This window comes from Sminthopsis crassicaudata, chromosome 1 (genome assembly GCF_048593235.1).
Source record: "Sminthopsis crassicaudata isolate SCR6 chromosome 1, ASM4859323v1, whole genome shotgun sequence".
Classification (NCBI taxonomy): Eukaryota; Metazoa; Chordata; class Mammalia; order Dasyuromorphia; family Dasyuridae; genus Sminthopsis; species Sminthopsis crassicaudata.
The window spans coordinates 8693910-8714434 of NC_133617.1; the positions used below are offsets into that span (position 1 = coordinate 8693910).

The 20525-nt window shown below is 52.2% G+C and overlaps 1 protein-coding gene across 2 annotated transcripts in view; it reads right to left on the reverse strand.

Annotated features, from left to right (window-relative positions):
- YPEL1 (yippee like 1) overlaps window positions 1-18986 on the reverse strand; it is a 35756-nt gene extending 16770 nt beyond the window's left edge. For both annotated transcript variants that reach the window (XR_012486689.1, XM_074292098.1), the window contains exons 1-2: window positions 18672-18986; window positions 2559-2840 (exon numbers count right to left, since the gene is read on the reverse strand). Coding sequence is in view for 1 of the 2 variants with exons in the window: in XM_074292098.1 (XP_074148199.1) it covers window positions 2559-2675 (117 nt within the window). In the remaining variant the exon portion in view is untranslated. The remainder of the gene's footprint in view (window positions 1-2558; window positions 2841-18671) is intronic.
- Window positions 18987-20525: the final 1539 nt, after the last annotated feature.

The window sequence follows — 20525 nt, forward strand, 5'->3', positions numbered from 1 at the left end:
GCAGACAGGGTTCAGTGACTTGCCCAGGGTCACACAGCCTTTAAGTGCCCAAGGCCAGATTTGAACTCAAAGATGAGTCTTGACTCCAGGCTCTGTGCCGTGTGGTGTCCCCCGCTATCCCTTCCTACATAGGATATAAACTTAACACTAGTCGTCTTCCTAAATTTAAGATTCTACGATTTTCCTCAAAGTTCTTTCAGATCAGATATTTTTTGAGAAAATTATCTTAACCATCTTTTTGTTCCTCCCCTCCCCCAGAACGGTGTCATGTACGTAACAGATGCTGAGTACCTGTTGAATGTGCTTTTATAGTGTTTTTATCCGTTTATGGTATTTGTATGGGAATAAATTTTCATTTTATCCTAACTCTTGCAGGATAAAAATATCACATTATCACTATCATAACATCACTTTATAAAATTTTATAATATAAAAGAATCACTTTATAATTTAAGAAACAGATCCCAAGTCACAGAGCTCTGAGAACAGGACCCCCCGACACCTCCTGGTCCTCCCCACTAGCCCCCATCCCCCCAGGTTCTGTCACTAGATCAGGACTGAGCTGGAGAAATCAGATGGAGCCACGGCCAGAAAAACCAACAACTCGGCTCGGATCTGAAGTTGAGGCCACCGAAGAAAACTCAAGCTTTGTTTCTTTACTTGATGAGATGGGGCCAATGCTATTAATATACTTAAGTGGAAACTTGGGTTCAAATCCAGCTGTGATGGCTCTGGGCAAGCCACTTAACTCTGTCTCAGTTTCCTCATCTGTAAAATGGGGATGATAATAGTAACTATCTCCCAGGACTGTTTTAAGTATCAAATGAGATGTTTGTGAAAGACCTGGTTTTTGAAGCACTACGGAAATGCCGGTTGTTCTTGTTACCTGCCTGGGAATTCCAAAGATATAGTGCTTTGTAAACAATGCAGTAATATATAACTTTGAGCTAATTTATTACAATAATAAACATAAAAGCTTCCCTTGTGAAAACCCCGGATTTATCCCGGCCCGATGGAGAAGACTCGATGGGGACCAAAGACGACGTTGCTGAAGGAGCCGGGTGGGACGCGGACCTACAAGTCCTCATGCCAGATGGCCCACACCTGACTGAACAGCTAGTGGGGGCTTGTGGGGGTGACTTTGCTCCCCCAAGTTTCCAAATTCCAAAGGCTCTAACAGGCCAGTGCCGAGTGGTGGAAGAACCCGGGCCAAGGCAGTGAATGCTGGGAGGCCATTTTGAGCACTTGCACCAGTTCTACTATCGGCGACATCACATCTTTCTCTTCATATTTAAAAACTTGCTTCGTCTCACCAGGGCCGTTAAGACCACCTCCAGAATTCTCTGAATAGGGGGTCCCCTGGACCACGGCTCCGGGTCCTGCCCAGCGGGAAGACCTTGAGCCGGGGGAGGAGGGCCTGGTTACAGGGGCAGCCTTGATGCCAGGGAGGCCATTGTCCCTGGATGGGGAGGAAGGCTCATGGCCCATCGGCATCTCCCTCACCTCACTGGCCCCGAGGGCGTCGAGGCGACTTAAAACTTTGACATATTTGGGGGAAAAACAGATACAAGCAGTCAGGGTCGAATGGCGTGCTTGTCTCTACAAGGGGGTCGGTGAGGAAGCCAGGGGCTCCTGATGACTCGGGATCTGCCTGGAGCGCTCTGTGGCCCTGGGGGCAGGGATGTGGCGAGGGACCTCGGGTGGGGCAGGAGCCTGTGATGCCCTGTGCTAGCTCAGCCCCTCCCCCGCTTGTTCACCTGCTAGTGCTGGGGCAGCTCTTCCAAGACAACCCTCTGGGAGACCCGGCAGCCAACTTGGCATCTCCGAGGACTCTGGTTAGAAACCATTCCCCTCCGGAGACCCTCAGCCCCCTGGGGATGCAGCTGCATCAGCTGGAAAAGCAGGGAGCTCGGCCTGGGAAGTGCAAGCTCAGGGCGACTGCGGGACTGTGTTCCCCTATCCTCCTCTATCCAATGGGCCGGGGGCATTTCCGCCGCCTCCTGAGGGGATCCCAGGAGACCAGGCAGGGAGGGCTGGGTACCAGGAGGGGAGGCCCCCATTCCTCATGTGGGACACACGCTGAGGGAGCTCACTGGGCGCGAGCACTGGCGGCGACGTCCCAGGACAGAGGCCGGGCCAGCCTCCCGGTCGCTGCCGCCTAAACACTGGCAAGGTGACATCTGGGGGGATCATTGCTGGGGTGACCGCAGCACATTTGGGGCCACAAATCTGAAGGACAGATTGAACCCCATGTGTCCCTGGGGGAGCACCCAGAGCAACGAAATCAGAGACCCTCAAAATCCTCTTGCCCAGGTAAAGGCCAGAAGAAAACCTGCACAAGTAGCCTTCCCTCGTCTAAGCGAGGTGGGACTGACGTCATTGGACCCCGGTGGGGTGACCATGGCCACAGCAGGGGCTCCCCAAGCCCGCTGCCTCTGGGGGCTCAGCCTCGAGGGCCCAGTCTACACTAGCCTTTCCCCTCCAGTGCTCCGAGGGACTCCCGGCAACATGGGCAAAGAGCATCCCCACCACGAGCCTTTCACAGGGCAGGGACTTGCCTTCGAGATCAGCTCGTCGTGGTTGGCGAGGTGCGCTCTGCAGTGGATGCAGCTGTAGGTCCGGTGACAGTGAGGCAGGTAAGCCTGGAAAGTTTTGGCCTTGGTCATCTTCACCATCTCTGCCGGGGACCCCTCGCACGGCTCGGGGCTGGCGGGCACCGAGTGGCAGCTCTGGGGGACTCGCTGACAAAAGAAACACTGGAACAAGCACGCAGAAGCCGTCGTGGTGGCCGAGGGCGAGGGCCCGGTCCACGCCGATGTCACCCCAGAAAGCGTCACCACCTGCCGAGGGGAGCAAAGCAACTGGCGTTACCTGCCTGGCGGGGAGGGGGCTAGGAGAGGGAGGGTCCCCGCCCTCCAGGAGACCCCACACAGCGACCCAGAATCCTCAGCCTCCAAGTCCCCCTTCACTCACTGGGGGCTGCTTTCCACACCTGCCCGAGGGGGCCCTGAAAACTCCCCAGGGGCAATCGGCCTCCAGAGGCAGAGACTTTTGTCAACTGAGGCGGCCGAGCGTCCTTGCCCACGACTCTGGCCTGCAGACTCTAATGCAGACGGGAGGCTCCGTGCTAGGCAAGGGATGGGAGGAGGAGGAGGGCAGGCAAAGGCAGAGGTTCTGGGTGAAGAAGCCGGGTCTAATACACAAAGTGCTGAGGGTTTGAGGGGAGCAGCTACGGAAACACGGGACCACGTTCTCTCCTCACAGGGTGACGACCTCCAAGTCCTGGGGAGGGGAGCCTCCTTCAGGTCTCAGCTGAGTGGAATGGAAGGGTGAACAGCAGCCCCCTCCCCATCTCAGCCTCCGCTCTGAGGGGGGCCCCCTCCCCATCTCAGCCTCCGCTCTGAGGGGGGCCCCCTCCCCATCTCAGCCTCCGCTCTGAGGGGGCCCCCTCCCCCTCCCCATCTCAGCCTCCACTCTGAGGGGGCCCCCTCCCCCTCCCCATCTCAGCCTCCACTCTGAGGGGGCCCCCTCCCCATCTCAGCCTCCACTCTGAGGGGGGCCCCCTCCCCATCTCAGCCTCCACTCTGAGGGGGGCCCCCTCCCCATCTCAGCCTCCGCTCTGAGGGGGGCCCCCTCCCCATCTCAGCCTCCGCTCTGAGGGGGCCCCCTCCCCATCTCAGCCTCCGCTCTGAGGGGGCCCCCTCCCCATCTCAGCCTCCGCTCTGAGGGGGGCCCCCTCCCCATCTCAGCCTCCGCTCTGAGGGGGCCCCCTCCCCCTCCCCATCTCAGCCTCCACTCTGAGGGGGCCCCCTCCCCCTCCCCATCTCAGCCTCCACTCTGAGGGGGCCCCCTCCCCATCTCAGCCTCCACTCTGAGGGGGGCCCCCTCCCCATCTCAGCCTCCACTCTGAGGGGGGCCCCCTCCCCATCTCAGCCTCCGCTCTGAGGGGGGCCCCCTCCCCCTCTCAGCCTCCGCTCTGAGGGGAGCCCCTACAGCTGACCCCGTTTACAGGCCCTCCTCACAAGTGGCTGAGGTAGAACCCATAGGAAGGCCAATCTCCGGGCCTCCCCCAATCGTGCACCAGCCCACATCAGTCCAGGGATCCCTCCAGAGCTCGGCATCCCGAATGGAAGGCCCAGGGTCACCGCCATACTATGAGAGGGGACTTTGGTGGAAGATGAACCTCCAACAGCAAGAGCTCCTGGGAAGTTCTGAGACCCACGTTTGAATTCTGACCCTGCTCTTCACTCCCTCCCTATGTGACTTAGATGGGCCTCAGTTTACTCAATTGTTAATGAAGGATGAAAGCACAGAATTCAGAATTAGAAAGGCCGTTAGGGATCTAGCCCATTCGCGTTTTATAGAGAAGGAACCTGGGACTCGCATGAGTGACCGGCCCAGAGATTCAGTTGCCAAGAAATAAACGTCAAGAATTTATGAAAACATTCCATCAAGTATATTATACCAACTTTTTAAACATGGAAGAAGTGATGAACTTTAATAAAGGCAGTAACAAAATCCTATTTCCATGCTAAAGACATCTCGTGCCTAAGCGATTCAAACCCGGGATCACCGAATGGCACAGACGCTATCGACTGGGTGTGACTGTCATCTTCCACCATTCCTCCTTTTAAAAAACAACGGAAGTCTACCCAGGCCACTGGCATGGAGCAGGGGAGGGAGGGGCCCTCCTCCACAATTCAGCCAAAAAAAGGGTTTGTGGGTACCCAGCTCCCCCCCAGGGAGATTCGGCAAAGCTTGCGGCCTCCCTTTCCAGTCACCCCGATGTGGCCTTCAGGCCTTGGGCCGCCCCCGCCTCCCCGTAATCGGCATCTCCATTTGGAGAAACATGGAAGAGCCTTGAGAAATGGCCACGGCCTGGGGGAGGCTCAGTACTGGAACAGAGCTCTTGGGAAAGACGATTTACCCTTTTTACAAAGGAAGACACCCAGATTGGAGACAAGCGGTTTGGAGGGAGGGGTTAAGGCTCCCGGTAATTGGGAAAGGACAGAACCATTCTGAGGAAGTGAGTGCTGGGGAGATCTTAAGTCGAGCCCCCCCCTCCAGCCACTGACCACGGGTGTCATGTGGTTGGAGAGCGACCAGGCGGAACAGCCAAAGTCACCCTACATAACTGTGCCTCCCGCCCACAGTCCCAAACCCAACAAATCCTGCCCAAAGATCCGCAGAGCTGGCAGCACTGCCAAGGGGCCCACCTGCCGAATGCTTGCAATGGCAGGGAAGAGAGGGGGAGCCGTCTACATCCAGGTCACCCAGGCAGCAGCGGTCCGAGGTGAGATTTGACCCCAGGGCTCCCTGCCATGTTTCACGGCATTAAAATGAAAAATATGGAATGTGAAGAAATTGGGAAAAAACCAAAAGAAGCTGATCCGGAGGACAGCATGCACCCCCCTGGAGTGCCATGGCAACCCTTCAAGCAGCCCCATCTTTTTTAATTAAAGCTTTTTATTTTAAAAACACATGCACGGATAGTTTTCAACACTGACCCTCACAAAACCTTGTGTCCCGATTTCTCTCTCCTTCCCCCCCACCCCCTCCCCTAGATGGCAGGTAGTGAAATATAGGTTAAACATGTGCAATAATTCTGCATATATTTCTACAATCATCGTGCTACACAAGAAAATTTAGATTAAAAAGGAAAAAAAATGAGAAAGAAAATAAAATACAAGCAAACAACATCAGAAAGAGCGAGGACGTCACGTTGCGATCCACCCTCAGTTCCCACGGTCCTCTCTGGGTGCAGATGGCTCTCTTCATCACTAGATCACTGGAATTGGCCTGAATCACCGCACTGTTGAAAAGAGCCGCGTCTGTCACAATTGATCGTTGTACAGTCTTCTTGTTGCCGTGCACAAGGATCTCCTGGTCCTGTCATTTCACTCAGCAGCAGTTCCTGTCAGTCTCTCTGGGCCTCTCTGAAATCCCAGCATGAATCCGCAGCCAAAGAGCCTCTCCCAATTCCACCACGCTGGGACTTGGGCCCCAGCCGGCACAGAGAGCCCAGCATGGAAGGCCTGGACAGCAATGCCATCCTGCAGCAGAGCCTTCAAGACCCCCTACACACACACACCTGTGACGTGACCTAGGTGTGGAGGAGGCCCGGGAAGGTAACTTGAGAAATTTCACGTTATCTGTTGTGGGTATACACATGAACAAAGCAATCAGATGATCTAGTCCAGCGGTCCTCAAACTTTTTAAATAGGGGGCCAGTTCCCTGTCCCTCAGACTGTGGGAGGGCCGGACTATAGTCAGAACAAAAGCTCACACTGTCTCCGCCCCTCGGCCCACTTGCCATAACCCGGTGGGCCGCATAAACGTCCTCAGTGGGCCACATCTGGCTCGTGGGCCGTACTTTGAGAACCCCTGCTCTAGACTGTGTAAGAAAGACGTTTCCCTTTTAAGCTATAAATGTGCGCTTTCTTATTTGAAATTAAGTCACAAAAGTCATTTTTGTAATAAAAAAGCCCCGAGGCTTTTATGAATAATCTTTCTGCCTCATACCAGCCTTTATAAAGTTTCCCAAATTTACCCCAGCCACTAAATTAGTCAATTTGTTTACCCTGTAATTACCCACCTTCTAATCAATCACTTCTAGAGCATATGAAAGCAGCAGCTAATTTTCTTTTGCTTTAAGATGAGCCAAAAACGATTGCTGGTCGCAGCCCACTTGGCTGCAGATCTGGGGCACCAGGTGAGACACTTCTGTCAAATATCGGCTCCAGTTTGGGGAAAGCTGTTAGGATTCTTTCAAGGTGCCAAGTCACTGGGTTTAGCATGGTTCAGTATGATTGATCTGACCCTATAAGGAGATGTTATGGGCCACTGCTATGGGTACTGAGTGGAACTGGGTTTAGCATGGTTCAGTATGATTGATCTGACCCTATAAGGAGATGTTATGGGCCACTGCTATGAGTACTGAGTGGAACTGAGACGACAATGGTTAAATCTAGTTTAGCTTTGATTTAATCCTACAGCAAATATGGTTTCCTAGTGATGAAACGATTGGTGTGCAGCATATAAGCAGGAAGCTCTCAGGGCCAAGCACACAGAAGCCCACAATCCCACTCTCGGAGGCGGAGTCTGTCCACTTCCCCCCTTGTGCTGGCTGGAGACACTGGGAGCATGAGAGGCTGAAGCTGGCAGAGACAAAGGACTAGCACAAGAGCTCTCGGGAACCAAGAAGTGAGGAAGGCCTCCAGAAAACTAGCTGAGCCCCAAGTGAAGGAAATAACATTTTGGAAGAGACAATAAAAGAGTTGGACTCCTGGCTGCATTTGGGATTATTGAACTGAACTGAAACGAAGGCTGCCTCCAGAAGCTCCCCAAGAAACCTGCTCCAAGAGAACGATTACAATTTAGAGAAAAGAACATTGCATAAACCGTTCTTGGAAGTTGGTTTGGCCCTCGAGCTGGGGAGGTGCTGCAGGGCCGGGGCTTAGGAAAACCTGAGTTCCAAGTCCACTCTTACAAGCTTGTGAGACCTTGGAAAAGTCCCTTCACCTGTCTGCCTTTTCCTCAACTGTACAATGGGATAAAAATATCATCTTCCCAGAGTAGTTGTAAAGATCATGATAATCTTTATTAAGCATTTTGTAAATCTTAAGGACAGTATGGGTGCAAGCTAATAGTGCTGATGAAACCAGGCTGGCTCCTAGGCCTTGCATCAATGTATATATATAATCTTGTTATGTGTACACAGTTGTTGACGTGCCTCCCCCTCCTCCCTTAAGACTATGAGCTCCTTCAAAGTGGAGACCTGTTCTTAATTGTAGAATCTTCAGTGCCTAGTACACAACCAGTGCTTAATAAATGCTGGCTGTCAGTTTGCTTTTTAATCATACCTTTGACATATTCCCTAAATGTATGTCCCATGTATAGGGTTTGTGGGGGGGGGGGGGGGAGGAAAGCAGAACCAAAGGAGACATGGAAGATCCACTGGGCCACGATTGGGAAGCAGGCTGAGTTTATGGGAAGCTGCCCAAGGGCTTGGTAAAAAAAAGGGAAAAATGAAGTTCCAGTTTCATACAAAACATCCTGCCCTTTAGAGTGAGGAAAGTTCAGGGCCCAAGTGGTCTGCAGATAGTGGACACCATATCACGGATTTTCATCACATTCAGAATGCAATTACCTCTGTAGGCCCTAACAGAGGCAATGCTCCCCCAATCCGGGGCATGGGACAAAGGACGCTGACATAAACACCAAGGGCTCACTTGTCCCCAATATCTACTTGAATCAGAGTCAGGGGGACAACGGCAACTCCCATTGATGCTTCCTTGGTTCTTGATGGATGACTAGAGTTCAAAGGATGGGATTCAAGAAGCCCAAATATTTAGGAGGGGAAGGGAGCTGAAGAGTCATGTTAAGTTCTCAAGAATGAATTGCTAAACAAGTTATTCCACTTAGCAAGAAAAAAAAAATTAGCTCTCAAGAACTCACAAGGAGCTAAGTCCCTTAAAAATCCAGCCTGAAAATTGACATCTATACAAGATGGAGCCAAGGATGAATAGGAAATAGTGGCGTGGCTGCTCAGAACGTGCGGACACCAGTGACCAGAGCTCAAGACAGCCGGGAGAGAACGGGAGCGCCTGTGAACAAGCTTCGCATGTGTGTGCTTGCTGGCTGTCACCGGGCCAAGGCTGCTGGAGATTCGGAGAAAGGCCCGCCTCATCTCCAGAATTCCCACTTGCCCTGCTACTTAATGGAAGCAAGCTGACCGAGCTCTCACAGAGTTTATTTAGAGAGTCCAGTTTTGATGAAGGGACAGAAGAGGATGAAAAATGGCAGTTGAAGTGCTACTACTGGGCTTATATCCCAAAGAAATACTAAAGGAAAGGGACCTGTATGTGCCAAAATGTTTGTGGCAGCCCTTTTTGTAGTGGCCAGAAACTGGAAGATGAATGGATGGATGCCCATAGATTGGAGAATGATTGGATAAATCGTGGTATATGAATGTTATGGAATATTATTGCTCTGTAAGAAATGATCAGCAGGATGAATACAGAGAGGCTTGGAGAGACTTAACATCAACTGATGCTGAGTGAAAAGAGCAGAACCAGAAGATCATTATATACTTCAACAAAGAGAAGATCCAATTCAGTTCCAGTTGGTCAATGATGGACAGAATCAGCGACACACAGGGAAGGAGCACTGGGAAATGAGTGTAAACTGTTTGCACTATTGTCTTTCTTTTCTTCCCAGGTTACTTTTACCTTCTGAATCCAATTCTTCCTGTGCAACAAGAAATTTAGTTCTGGCACACGTATATTGTATCTGGATATACTATAACATATTTAACATGTATGGGATTGCCTGTCATCTAGGGGAGGGGGTAGAGGGAAGGAGGGGAAAATTCAGAACAGGAGTACAAGGGATAATGTTGTAAAAAAAATTACCCATGCATAAGTACTGTCAAAAAATTATAATTATAAATTTTTTTTTTTAAATCTTAAAAGAAATGGCAGCTGAGGTGGATGGGCCAAGGAGGCCGAATGGCCCAATACTTCCATTCTTCTTGTTAGCCCTTCCAAGGAGAATGCTCTGAGCTAAAAACAAGGTTAACAAAAATAGGAGCAGGGAATGGAATTTCCAGTACATTGGGAGTTGGGAGCTTTCCTACCTTCAATGAATTCAAGTCACAGGCTGGAGTGACTTATAGACAGAATTATAATGGCTGCCACAGCCCCCTTAAGGCCTGTATTCATTGTTTCATTTGAACTCCAAACCACCTTGTGCTGTCATTGTGCTTAGATATTCTTCTATTTCATATCATTTTACAGATGAGGGAAAAGGCTCAGAAAGGTATCTGTCCCAGTTATGTAACTACTGACTGTTAGGATTATTACTAGGTGCTAAGTTGGTTGTCTTACACTTAATTCTCTAGTTCAGAGTTCATACCTTTAATGGAGTTTAAATAATTATAACATTTTTTGACAGTATGTATACATAGGTAATTTTTTTTTACAACATTATCCCTTGTACTCCCTTCTGTTCTGAATTTTCCCCTCCTTCCCTCCACCCCCTCCCCTAGATGGCAGGCATTCCCATACATATTAAATATCTTATAGTATATCCTAGGTACAACATATATGTGCAGAACCGAATTTTGTTGTTGTTGTTGCAAAGGAAGAATTGTATTCAGAAGATAAAAAATAACCTGGGGAGAAAAAGAAAAAATGCTAACAGTTTATACTCCTTTCCCAGTTGTTTCTTCTCTGGGTGTAGCTGATTCTGTCCATCATTGATCAATTGGAACTGAATTAGCTCTTCTCTTTGTTGAAGATTTCCACTTCCATCAGAATGCATCCTCATACAGTATTGTTGTTGAAATGTACAATGATCTCCTGGTTCTGAGGAGTTCAAATCTTTAAAGGAGTTTACTACACCTTTAAAGGAGTTCGCTCATTGGTTCTGTAAGGAGTTCCCACAAGCCATGGAGTACCCACAAGCCCATTTTCTGGGAGGATATAAGGAGCCAACATTGAGTGGGGAAATCAGTCTGGATTGGGTCTTGACAAGAAGAGGACTTCCCAGGAAAAGTTCAGGGAAGCTCGAGTCCAGCAGATTCACAAGTCTAAAGAAAAAGCCTGCTTATGGACTTCCAGGAGATTCACATCTAGGATTGAATTCTGGGAAACCCACAATCCCACACTCTCGGAGGCAGAGTCTGATTCCCACACTCTAGGAGATTCAGAGTCAAGATTTCATTCCCACGTCTACCTTTGTGCTGGCAGAAGGCTTTGGATTCAGAGGGAGCTAGAGACTGAAGCTGGCTGAAGACATTCTGACAGGAAAAGTTTCAAGACTTTGAAGGTTTGAAGGACACAATATAGGATTTTAACTTGTACTCCTGGCTGCATTTTGGGATTATTGAACTGAAACCAAAACTAAGACTGGCTCCAGAAGCTCCCCAAGAGATCTGCCCCCAGAGAACGATTACAATTTAGAGACAACAGAACATTCTATTTTGGCGCCCAATGTGGGGCAAAGACTTTTGCTTATCCTGACTCTGGCTGATTCTGAGTCCTTCAGGGAGCTAGCCTGGACTTTACAACTGACTAAGTGCTTGAGGTGGGTTTTGAAGGCCAGTTTCTAGTCCTGAGTCCATGGATAGTGATCTTTTGACTACATCACAAAGCAAAGCAAAGAACTGGCAAGAGTGACTAGGAGCCTCCTGTAGACGATCTTAGAAATAGGGAAAATGGGAGCACTGCTAAGTGGACTAGAGAGGTCCTTTGTGAAGGACAAATGAGGAGAAGCGGAGGGGGACGAGAAATCATTGAAGAGGAACTAGAACAGTCCCAGTGAATTTGATTTTTCTAAGAGAAACTTCAAGAGGGCAGTACCTAAGCAATGAGAAGGGGAAGCAGTGACATGGCATGATGCCATCAAGAATAGATCGTAGGAGAGCTAAAACAGGAATATTGTTGACTAAGGATTCCAGCAAAGCATTAAACAGGCGCTCCTGGTGGGAAGAATGGATACAGAACAATTTAAGTGAATCCCAGGTGTGATGCTCCACTAGACCTAAGAGAAGCCTCCAGGCTTAGACTGGAGGGAAGATGGTTAGGGACTATCCTAGGTCCTGACCAAGTACGCTCAGCAGGCTGTGGGTCTGCTTTTTCATCAGTGATATGGGCTAATAAATAAAGGCACACGGGGGACTCTTGTCCAATCTGCACATGACCAAAGCCAGACACTCTAAGACGCCAAAGATCTCAAAAGGTTTCAAGCATGATCTGAAACAAGACAAAATGCTCTTGGAATAAAAAGCAAAGCTGTGTATAACGGAGTTCAACATTTCAACTTCACGAGCACATGAGTGATGTAAGACAGCCAACAGCTAGTGTGAAAAAGATCCGGAAGAGCAAAATGGCAAAGGAAACAGTATAAACAGAGTCAATATGGAGTGGCTGCACGAAAACCAGCACAACGTTTGCTGTGGAAAGCAAGTTAAACAGTTTTATTAAAATCGACAATGAGGAATCTTCCAGCCAGAGGTTCCACAGTTGGGCAGAAACTAGTTCTTAGGAGGCCAATGATAGGAAAAAAAAAAAAAAAGGGAGAAGGGCACGAGCACCAAAATACTCGCAGCAGCACTTTTAAACACAAAGTAGAAGCTGTGGATTAGGATTCATCTTGCTTAGCTGACTTGGAATTGTTGTTCTAAGGGATTGCTTGCTGTCTAGGGAAATGGCAAAGTGAAATAAAAACAACAAGTTCTCAACTAAATTTTAACAATGAAAAAAGAACAAGATCTGAGGTGCTGGTAGGGAAAGGATGACGTGTCCATGGCCACATTAATGCAAGATCTCTCATCCCTCTGGCACCGTGTTCCACATTTAAAGAGAAAAGAGATGATGACAAGCAGAGGGCACCCTGACTAACGGCGCATAAAGGGGGGGACATGGTTCCTGCCTTCAAGGACTCACCTCAAAGGGAAGTATAAGACGCAGCAGAGGGAAGTAGCAAAGGGGCAAATTAGGGCATTCCTAGAAACTGCAGCTGAGACCTGTGACCCCCCTTCACTCGAGCAAAAGTCAGGGACCCCTTTACTGGGGACTTGGGGATTTCTGTTCAGGTCTGGCTGAGGTTCCTTGGCCTCTGAGGTCTCATGCTTAGATTGTGGATTTGTTTATCAGTACTACATTTAATGACATCGAGAGATGGACGGACCTTGAAAGGCAGAGGGGCTCTTGGCTCTACCACTTTGTAGCCCTGGAACCTCATTTTTATAGAAGAACAGAATAACTTAAGTTGGAAGGGATCTCAGAAGGCATCGAGCCCAGACCCTACGTTTCACTAAGGCAGTTAAGTGACTTGTCCAAGATCACACAGAAACAGAAGTAGGAAGAAGCAAAAGTGAGATCTGAACTCAGGTCATCTGCCCCCAAAGCCAACACTTTCTCCCCGGCCCCTCCTATGTAAATGGGAATATAATGACTTCCACAACTTTTTTCAACAGAATTGTTGTGAGGGTGAAGTGATGAAGATCTCACCAGACAAGCTCGAAGGTTCTGTCCAACTCTAAATCCACTGATCCAGAGCCGACACATAAAACCATAGGGCTGCAGATGCCACAGGTAGGTGCTGTTATTCATCAATATTCTTGGGAGTGTCCTAAGGCTCCCCTGCTCTCCAGGGCAGGCACAGCCTGTACCTTGCAGGTAGCAACTCCATCTCTCATCTGATTCCACCCTCTAGGCTCCTGGACCTCATCCACAGACATGCAGATCAGGTTCTGAAGCTTTAGAGATGGCCCGGGGACCATTTTGTTCCTGGTTCCCAAAACAATCTCTTCCCCAACAGGTCTGACAAGTAAATGACGGCTATCTTTTGCTTCGAGACCTCGAGGGCGACAGACCCATCTCCTGAAGCAGCCCATTCCCTGTGGGGCCGGCTCTGATGTCAGCCAGTTCATCCCTCCAGCCAATTTGCCTCAGCAACCTGGACTAATGGTGGCCCATTCAGTCCGTGGCATGGAAGCAGGTCAGTTTAGTGCATCTTCTTTCAGAATCCTTGTCTAGGACACTTCAGGACAGCTGTTCTGTCTCGACCCAATTCTTCTGAGTTCTTTTATCCAACAATGGCCACGGCGTGGCCTTTAGGCTCCTCCACACTGCCGGACACACTCCAGCCCTGCTGTGCCCAACATGACAAGTATACACGAAGTGCTGGGCACAAACATAAAACCAGAAAACTAGCTACCCTCGAGGACTCTCTTCATCCATGGAGGAAGGAAAACTAGATGGAAAACCAAAATTTGGTTCAGTCTGTGCTCAGCAGCGTGGGAGCTCCCCTACAGACAGCTGGTGTCAGAGAACCCCCCATTTCAGAGTTTGAAAGGCCTTGGCCCCTTGGTCTGACCCTTCCACACCACAGCCAACCGTAATTATGCAACCTTCGCTCGATGTCCTCCAACGGAAGCTCCCCAAGCAGCTTTCAGGGTTACTCCTGCTCAGGGGACCAAAAAAACATGGGCCGGCCCCTCCCAACGATCCCCGTGCAAAGGGACCCAGGGGCCTTTCCCTCTGCATCATCTGCACCTCACAGCATCCTTCCTAAACCCAGGGCCCAGATGTGAGTGCATGAGCATGGAAATCTGCCGACTAACGGCTCCAGTATTCCCACTAACACCCACTCCTATCATAAAGGAGCCTAAAATCAACATCCTTTTTTTGTCTGTCCTCTCATACTTGCTGACTCGCATCACAAAGTTCCATACCTTTAATTCAGATAAACGATTGTCTAACCACATCCCTCATCTTGTATTGGTGATATGGAATTATTTATTCTAAAGACTGCATTTATTCAACACTTAGCCCAGTGCTTGGCACATTATCAGGGCTTAAAGTCGACTGATGATCCCAAAATCTTGTTTTAGGAGATGAGGTAGTTTATAACACGTCATATGGAGGGGAGAACCCAGACAGGTGTACTACATAACAGTGAATACAGGTGGTTACGGGCACCGCTGTGCGGAAAAGGTTTGGGAGGCAAAGGATGTGGGTTCAAATCCTGACTGTGATTTTGAGGGATACTGGGACAGGTTCTAATTAGAGCTCACTAGCCATGGGACAAGTGACAGCACTCAGCGCTTTAGCCTCCTCACCTGAAGAAACAGCCGTGACACGTGTGCAAAAACGTTTGTGGCGGCCCTTTTTGTAGTGGAAGACTGGAAGCCAAGAGGCTGCCCGTCAGTGGGGGATGGCTGAATTAAACTATGGGATATGAAGGTTATGGAATATGATGGCTCTGTAAGAAACGACCAGCGGGAGGTTTTCAGAAAGGCCCGGAGAGATTTCCAGGACCCGATGCTGAGTGAAATGAGCAGAGCCAGGAGATCAGCGTACACGGCGTACAATGATCAGTTCTGATGGCCGAAGCTCCCCAACAATGAGACGGTCCGGCAGTTCCAATGGCCTCGTGATGGGGAGAGCCATCTGCACCAGAGACAGACTGTGGGCCCAAGCACAAGCTATTTTCATTCGTGGTTTTCCCTTTTTGTCATGCTTTTTCTCTGCTTCATCTGGAAATATGTATTCATTTTTTAAAAAGAACCAGGTATGATACTAATGCTCCAGACTGCGAGGTGGCCATAGAGCACCTGCCCTTGGGTCAAGAGGAGCTGAGTTCAGATATGCTCTCAGACAGCTGGCACTTGCTGGCTTTGTGACCCTGGCCAAGTCCCTCACCCGCTAGCTGCTTAGTCAGTCTTTCCTCGAGGCAGTTTATACCTGGAATGCCTCCACCCCTTTGTCTGGGGAGTTCCTACTTGTCCTTGACCCCAGCCCCCTCCCCACTCTGCCCCCCCCAGAACAACCTAGGGGGGCATCAGAGATCCCCAATCCCAGCTCTACCCTTTGCGGGGGCACCTCCCTGAGGAGAGGAGGGGCCTCGAGGGCCCCACTGAATACACCCAGTAAATCATTAGCCCTTCAGCTCCATCATCCGGCAGGAGACCTGGCACAGAGGATTTCACTTAGGCTGATGAGCCCCCAAACTTGGCCCTGTCTCCGTCTGGGGTCCGCCCAGCCTGCTGCTAAATCAGATGGAGGCTTCCATTTGTCCAACTTTCCCAATGTATAAAACACCTTCTCCGGTCAGTCATCTGATGAATTCCTGGCCTCCCGGGCATCTGCAAGTGTGGGGTGGGGAAATCAAGGCAGAGCCGAGCCCGAGAGGTCCGCGCCATCCTTGCCTGTCACGGGGGGCCAAGTGCCCTCACGCAACAGCCCTCGGGCCCTTCTCCAGTGCAGCCAGGGGAGGGTACCTCAGAGGCCCTCACTGGCCTGAGCCCCCAATTCTAGGGCCTCCCCTCCAGTTTCTTCTGCCTACTGTAGCTCACTAGACTGCGCTTTTCCAGACGTGTCCTTCCCTTTTCTTTGCATGGCACACAGTAGGCGCTTGATCAATGTTTACTGACTTGGCCAGTGTCAGAGGAAGGTGTCTGGGGCTTTTCACCACGGATGAAGAAATGTCCAAGGACTTTGGAAGCAAGTTTGGCTCCGAGGGCCCCCGGCTCTCCCTGCCCCAGCGCTAGGACAAGAACCCAGAACTGGGCTGGGACAGGGTGGCCCACTCAAGGTCAGAGGGGATGCCAGGCCCTCCCTGCGACTGAGCGGCCCCAAGGGCTCCGCGGTGGGCACGCAGCTGTCGCAGCACGGGCGCACACACGTGACACAAGCACACAAGTACACACAGAGCACATGGTGATACAATCACACATGCTGACAGTCACATGCATGCACAAATAGTCACACACACAGGGACACCCAGTAACACAATCACACACGGTGATAATCACAATGACACAGTCACACGTGCACACACAGTAACAACCACATGCACATACAACCGCAAATACATGGTGACACAATAACACACCTGCACAAATAACCACACATATGCACACAGTGACACAATCAGACATTGACAATCAGTGACACGCACATGCACATAGGTTTGCATAATCACACAAGTACACAAAATCACAGTGACACATACATGCACACGAGTACACACAAACACAGTGACATGCACCTACAATGGTGGCAACCACACCAAGTAACACAATCACAATATTGACATCCAGTGGCACACATGCACACAAGTACACACTGTGACACACATGCAGTGATACAATCACCCATTTAGACAATCACAGTGATACGCACAGGTACACACAATCACACAGTGACACACGGACACAATCACAGATATACACCTCACACAGTGACACACACGCACACAAGTACACACAATCACACTGACACAATCACACAGTGACATGCAATGCAGTGACATATATAATCACAAACACAGTGGCATGTACCCAGTGACATACATGCACACAATGACACTGGTACACACAGTGACACATGCACACAATCAGTGACAAACATGCAGTAACAATGACACTATCACAAGTACACACAATCACACACACAACACCACCACACTAACACACAATAGTGACATTCACACACAAACACAATCAGTGACACGTAGTGACGATCACATGCAAACGTGCGATCATAGTGACAGGCACACAGACACACACACAATCATGCACGGTGACATGCACATAATCACACAATGAACACAAACACATACAATCATAGGATACAATCACACAAGTACATACAACCATAGTGACACACATGCACAATCACACTGACAATCACACATGCACACAATCACACGCACAGTGACAATGACACAATTAGATGCACACAATCAAAGTGATAGCTACACACACAATCACACACACAACCACACCGGTACACACTCAGTGACGATTACACAGTACAACCGCACAGCCACAGTGTCACACAATCCCAGGCACAGTGAATCACAATGACACAATTACACACAAAGTGACAACTACACACAATCACACACACACACAACCACACCGGTACACACACACAGTGACAATTACACAGTACAACCGCACAGCCACAGTGTCACACAATCCCAGGCACAGTGAATCACAATGACACAATTACACACACACAAAGTGACAACTACACGCAATCACACACACAACCACACCGGTACACACACACAGTGACAATTACACAGTACAACCGCACAGCCACAGTGTCACACAATCCCAGGCACAGTGAATCACAATGACACAATTACACACAAAGTGACAACTACACACAATCACACACACAACCACACCGGTACACACACACAGTGACAATTACACAGTACAACCGCACAGCCACAGTGTCACACAATCCCAGGCACAGTGAATCACAATGACACAATTACACACACACAAAGTGACAACTACACGCAATCACACACACAACCACACCGGTACACACACACAGTGACAATTACACAGTACAACCGCACAGCCACAGTGTCACACAATCCCAGGCACAGTGAATCACAATGACACAATTACACACAAAGTGACAACTACACACAATCACACACACAACCACACCGGTACACACACACAGTGACAATTACACAGTACAACCTCACAGCCACAGTGTCACACAATCCCAGGCACAGTGAATCACAATGACACAATTACACACAAAGTGACAACTACACACACACCTCGGGCCCGCACGATCACACGCACAGTGACTAGTATACACGTACAACCACACAGTGTGACACAATTACACCCACAATCACAGTACCACCACACACAGTGACCCACGTGCACACGGTGACACAACCACACAGGCGCGCACACCCACAACCCTGTAAGGGACACCCCCGCCCCCTCCCCCCCTCCGCACTCCGGGGCACTTTCTGGACCCGCAGTCCCGGCACCTGCCACGGCAGGTCACGCGCCTCTCGCGGATCAGGGGCCGCCCCCACGCACGAGCTGACCCAGGGGCCCATCCCGCTCCGTTTGGCGCAGCAAGAATTGCGGGCCGCTGGGGGCCTTCAGAACGCGGGTGCCCGCAGGGCTCAGCGCGTGGCCCGAGGGGGGAGGGCCCCGAAGTTGTGCCGGCCCCGCACCCCGGGCCCAAAGCTCCGCGCAGGCGGGGTCCTGCGCCCCGGGGAGCCAGCTCGTCCCGCGGGACCGGCCACCAAAGGGTCCCCCGGAGAGCCCTCCCCGGGGAGGGCGGGGCGGGACGGCGGGCACCGGGGCCGGGGCTGGGCGCGGTACTCACCGCAGCGGCCCGCAGAGCTCCCCGAGGGGTCGGAAGCGCCGGGGGCCCGGGGCGGCCTCGGGGGCTGCCCGCACTCTCAGCAGCAACAGCGGCGGCGGCGGCAGCAGCAGGAGGAAGCCCCGCCGAGGCTCCGCCGCGTCCATGCAGGGCCCGCCGCCCTCAGCCCTCCCGGGGCCAGCCCCGCTGCCGCCGCCGCCGCCGGGGCTCGCTCATACAGAGAAGCGGCCCGGCCACAGCGGCCTCAGCAGAGCCCGACACATCCCCCGCCGTCCGCAGCTGGCTCCGCTCCTTCCGCGCCGCCGCCTCCTTTGTTTTGAAGCCGCGGCAGCTGCCCCGGCTGCCGTTAACGGCGCTGGAACTCAGCGCCAGCCAATCAGCGCCCGCCCGCGCGCCACCGCTCCGCGCTCGCGCCAGCCCGCTCCCTCGGCCCCGCCCCTCCGCTCGTCGCGCGCCAGCAAGTCGACTCCCGCGGTCCCGCCCCCGCCCGCCGGTCCGCGCTGCCAGCAAGTCAACTCCCTCACCCCACCCCTCCGGCCGGTCCGCGCGCCAGCAAGTCGGTTCCTTCGGCTCCGCCTCTCCCATCCGCGAGACAGACCGATGCTTCGACTCCGCCCCCCCGCCCCTTCGCAAGTCCGCCTGCTGTCCCGGCCCCGCCCCCCCGCAAGCCAGTCTGCCGTCCCGCACCCCCCCTTGGCCGCCCGCGAGCCAGTCAGTTCCCTCGATCTCGCCCTTCCGCCAGTCAGCACTCCAGCCCGCGGTCTCGGCCCCGCCCCCAGCCCTCTGTGCTCGCGCCCCGTCCTACTCCGGCTGCCTGCTTGGCACGGAGGGCCCGACTGCCAATCAATAAGGGAGATGGAGAAAGCAACGTAGCACGTGTTTCACCCCGCCTCTCCACCCACTCACAGGCCTCGAGGATTACCATTGGCCAAGTCGGACGGGGCGGTCTCCCTGACAGCCAATCAAAAGAGATATTTCGACTGGAAGGCGGGCGGAAGCTCGGGGAACAACAGGCGCGCACTGGGAGCGGGCGACGCGAACGCGCGCCCTCTCTCTCCCGCACTCCGCCCCCTCTGGGGCGCGCGGTAGGTGGGGCCAGAGCCGAGGAGGCGTGCTGGGGGCGGGGCCATCCCCGCCCCTCGTGGAATCACACTTCGGAGCCCAGTTCTCTCGGAGGCCCTCCTGCCGGAGGAGAATCGCGGAGTTTACCTGCTGGACTTCCGCGAGTCCCCTCCTCCCCCCGCCGCGATAGCGCCACGCCCATTCTACAGAAGGGGACGCCGAGGCTCCGGGACGGCCCGGCTGCGGAAGAGTCGGTGACTGCACCCAGCGCTGCCGGAGGAGGGAGGAGGGGCGGGGGCGTGGCCTCCGTCACGGACAGCGGAGGGGCTCCAGCACCCTACCCGGGAGGGCCTTGTCCGTGCACGTTCTGTCCTCTCTCTGTGCGGTCTAAGACAGGAGCCCGCTGAGGACGGAGGGCTGGCACTCAGCAGGTGCCTAATAAATGCTTCCTGGCTCCCGGCTGTCCCGGAGCCCTGACCTTGCAGCCACTGCCAGCCTCTCCCCGGGAACGTTTCCACCAGTCAGTATCGACTCCTCATCCTCACGCGCCCATCCCCCAAACCTTCACCCTCAGGCTCCGCCCTCAGGAGCTCCTTCCTCTCACCCCCCTCGGCCGGCAGGTTCCCACACGTGCCGATTGCGCCTTCCAGATGGTCCCGAATCGTCCCCTCCTCTCCTCCACACGCCCCGCCCCGTGCCCGCCCACTGACGGGGGGGGGGGGGGGGGCTCAGCAAACAGAGGGGCTCCCCAGCAGCAGTCAGATCCCGCCAATCTAGGCCCCCTCCCCCCTCCCG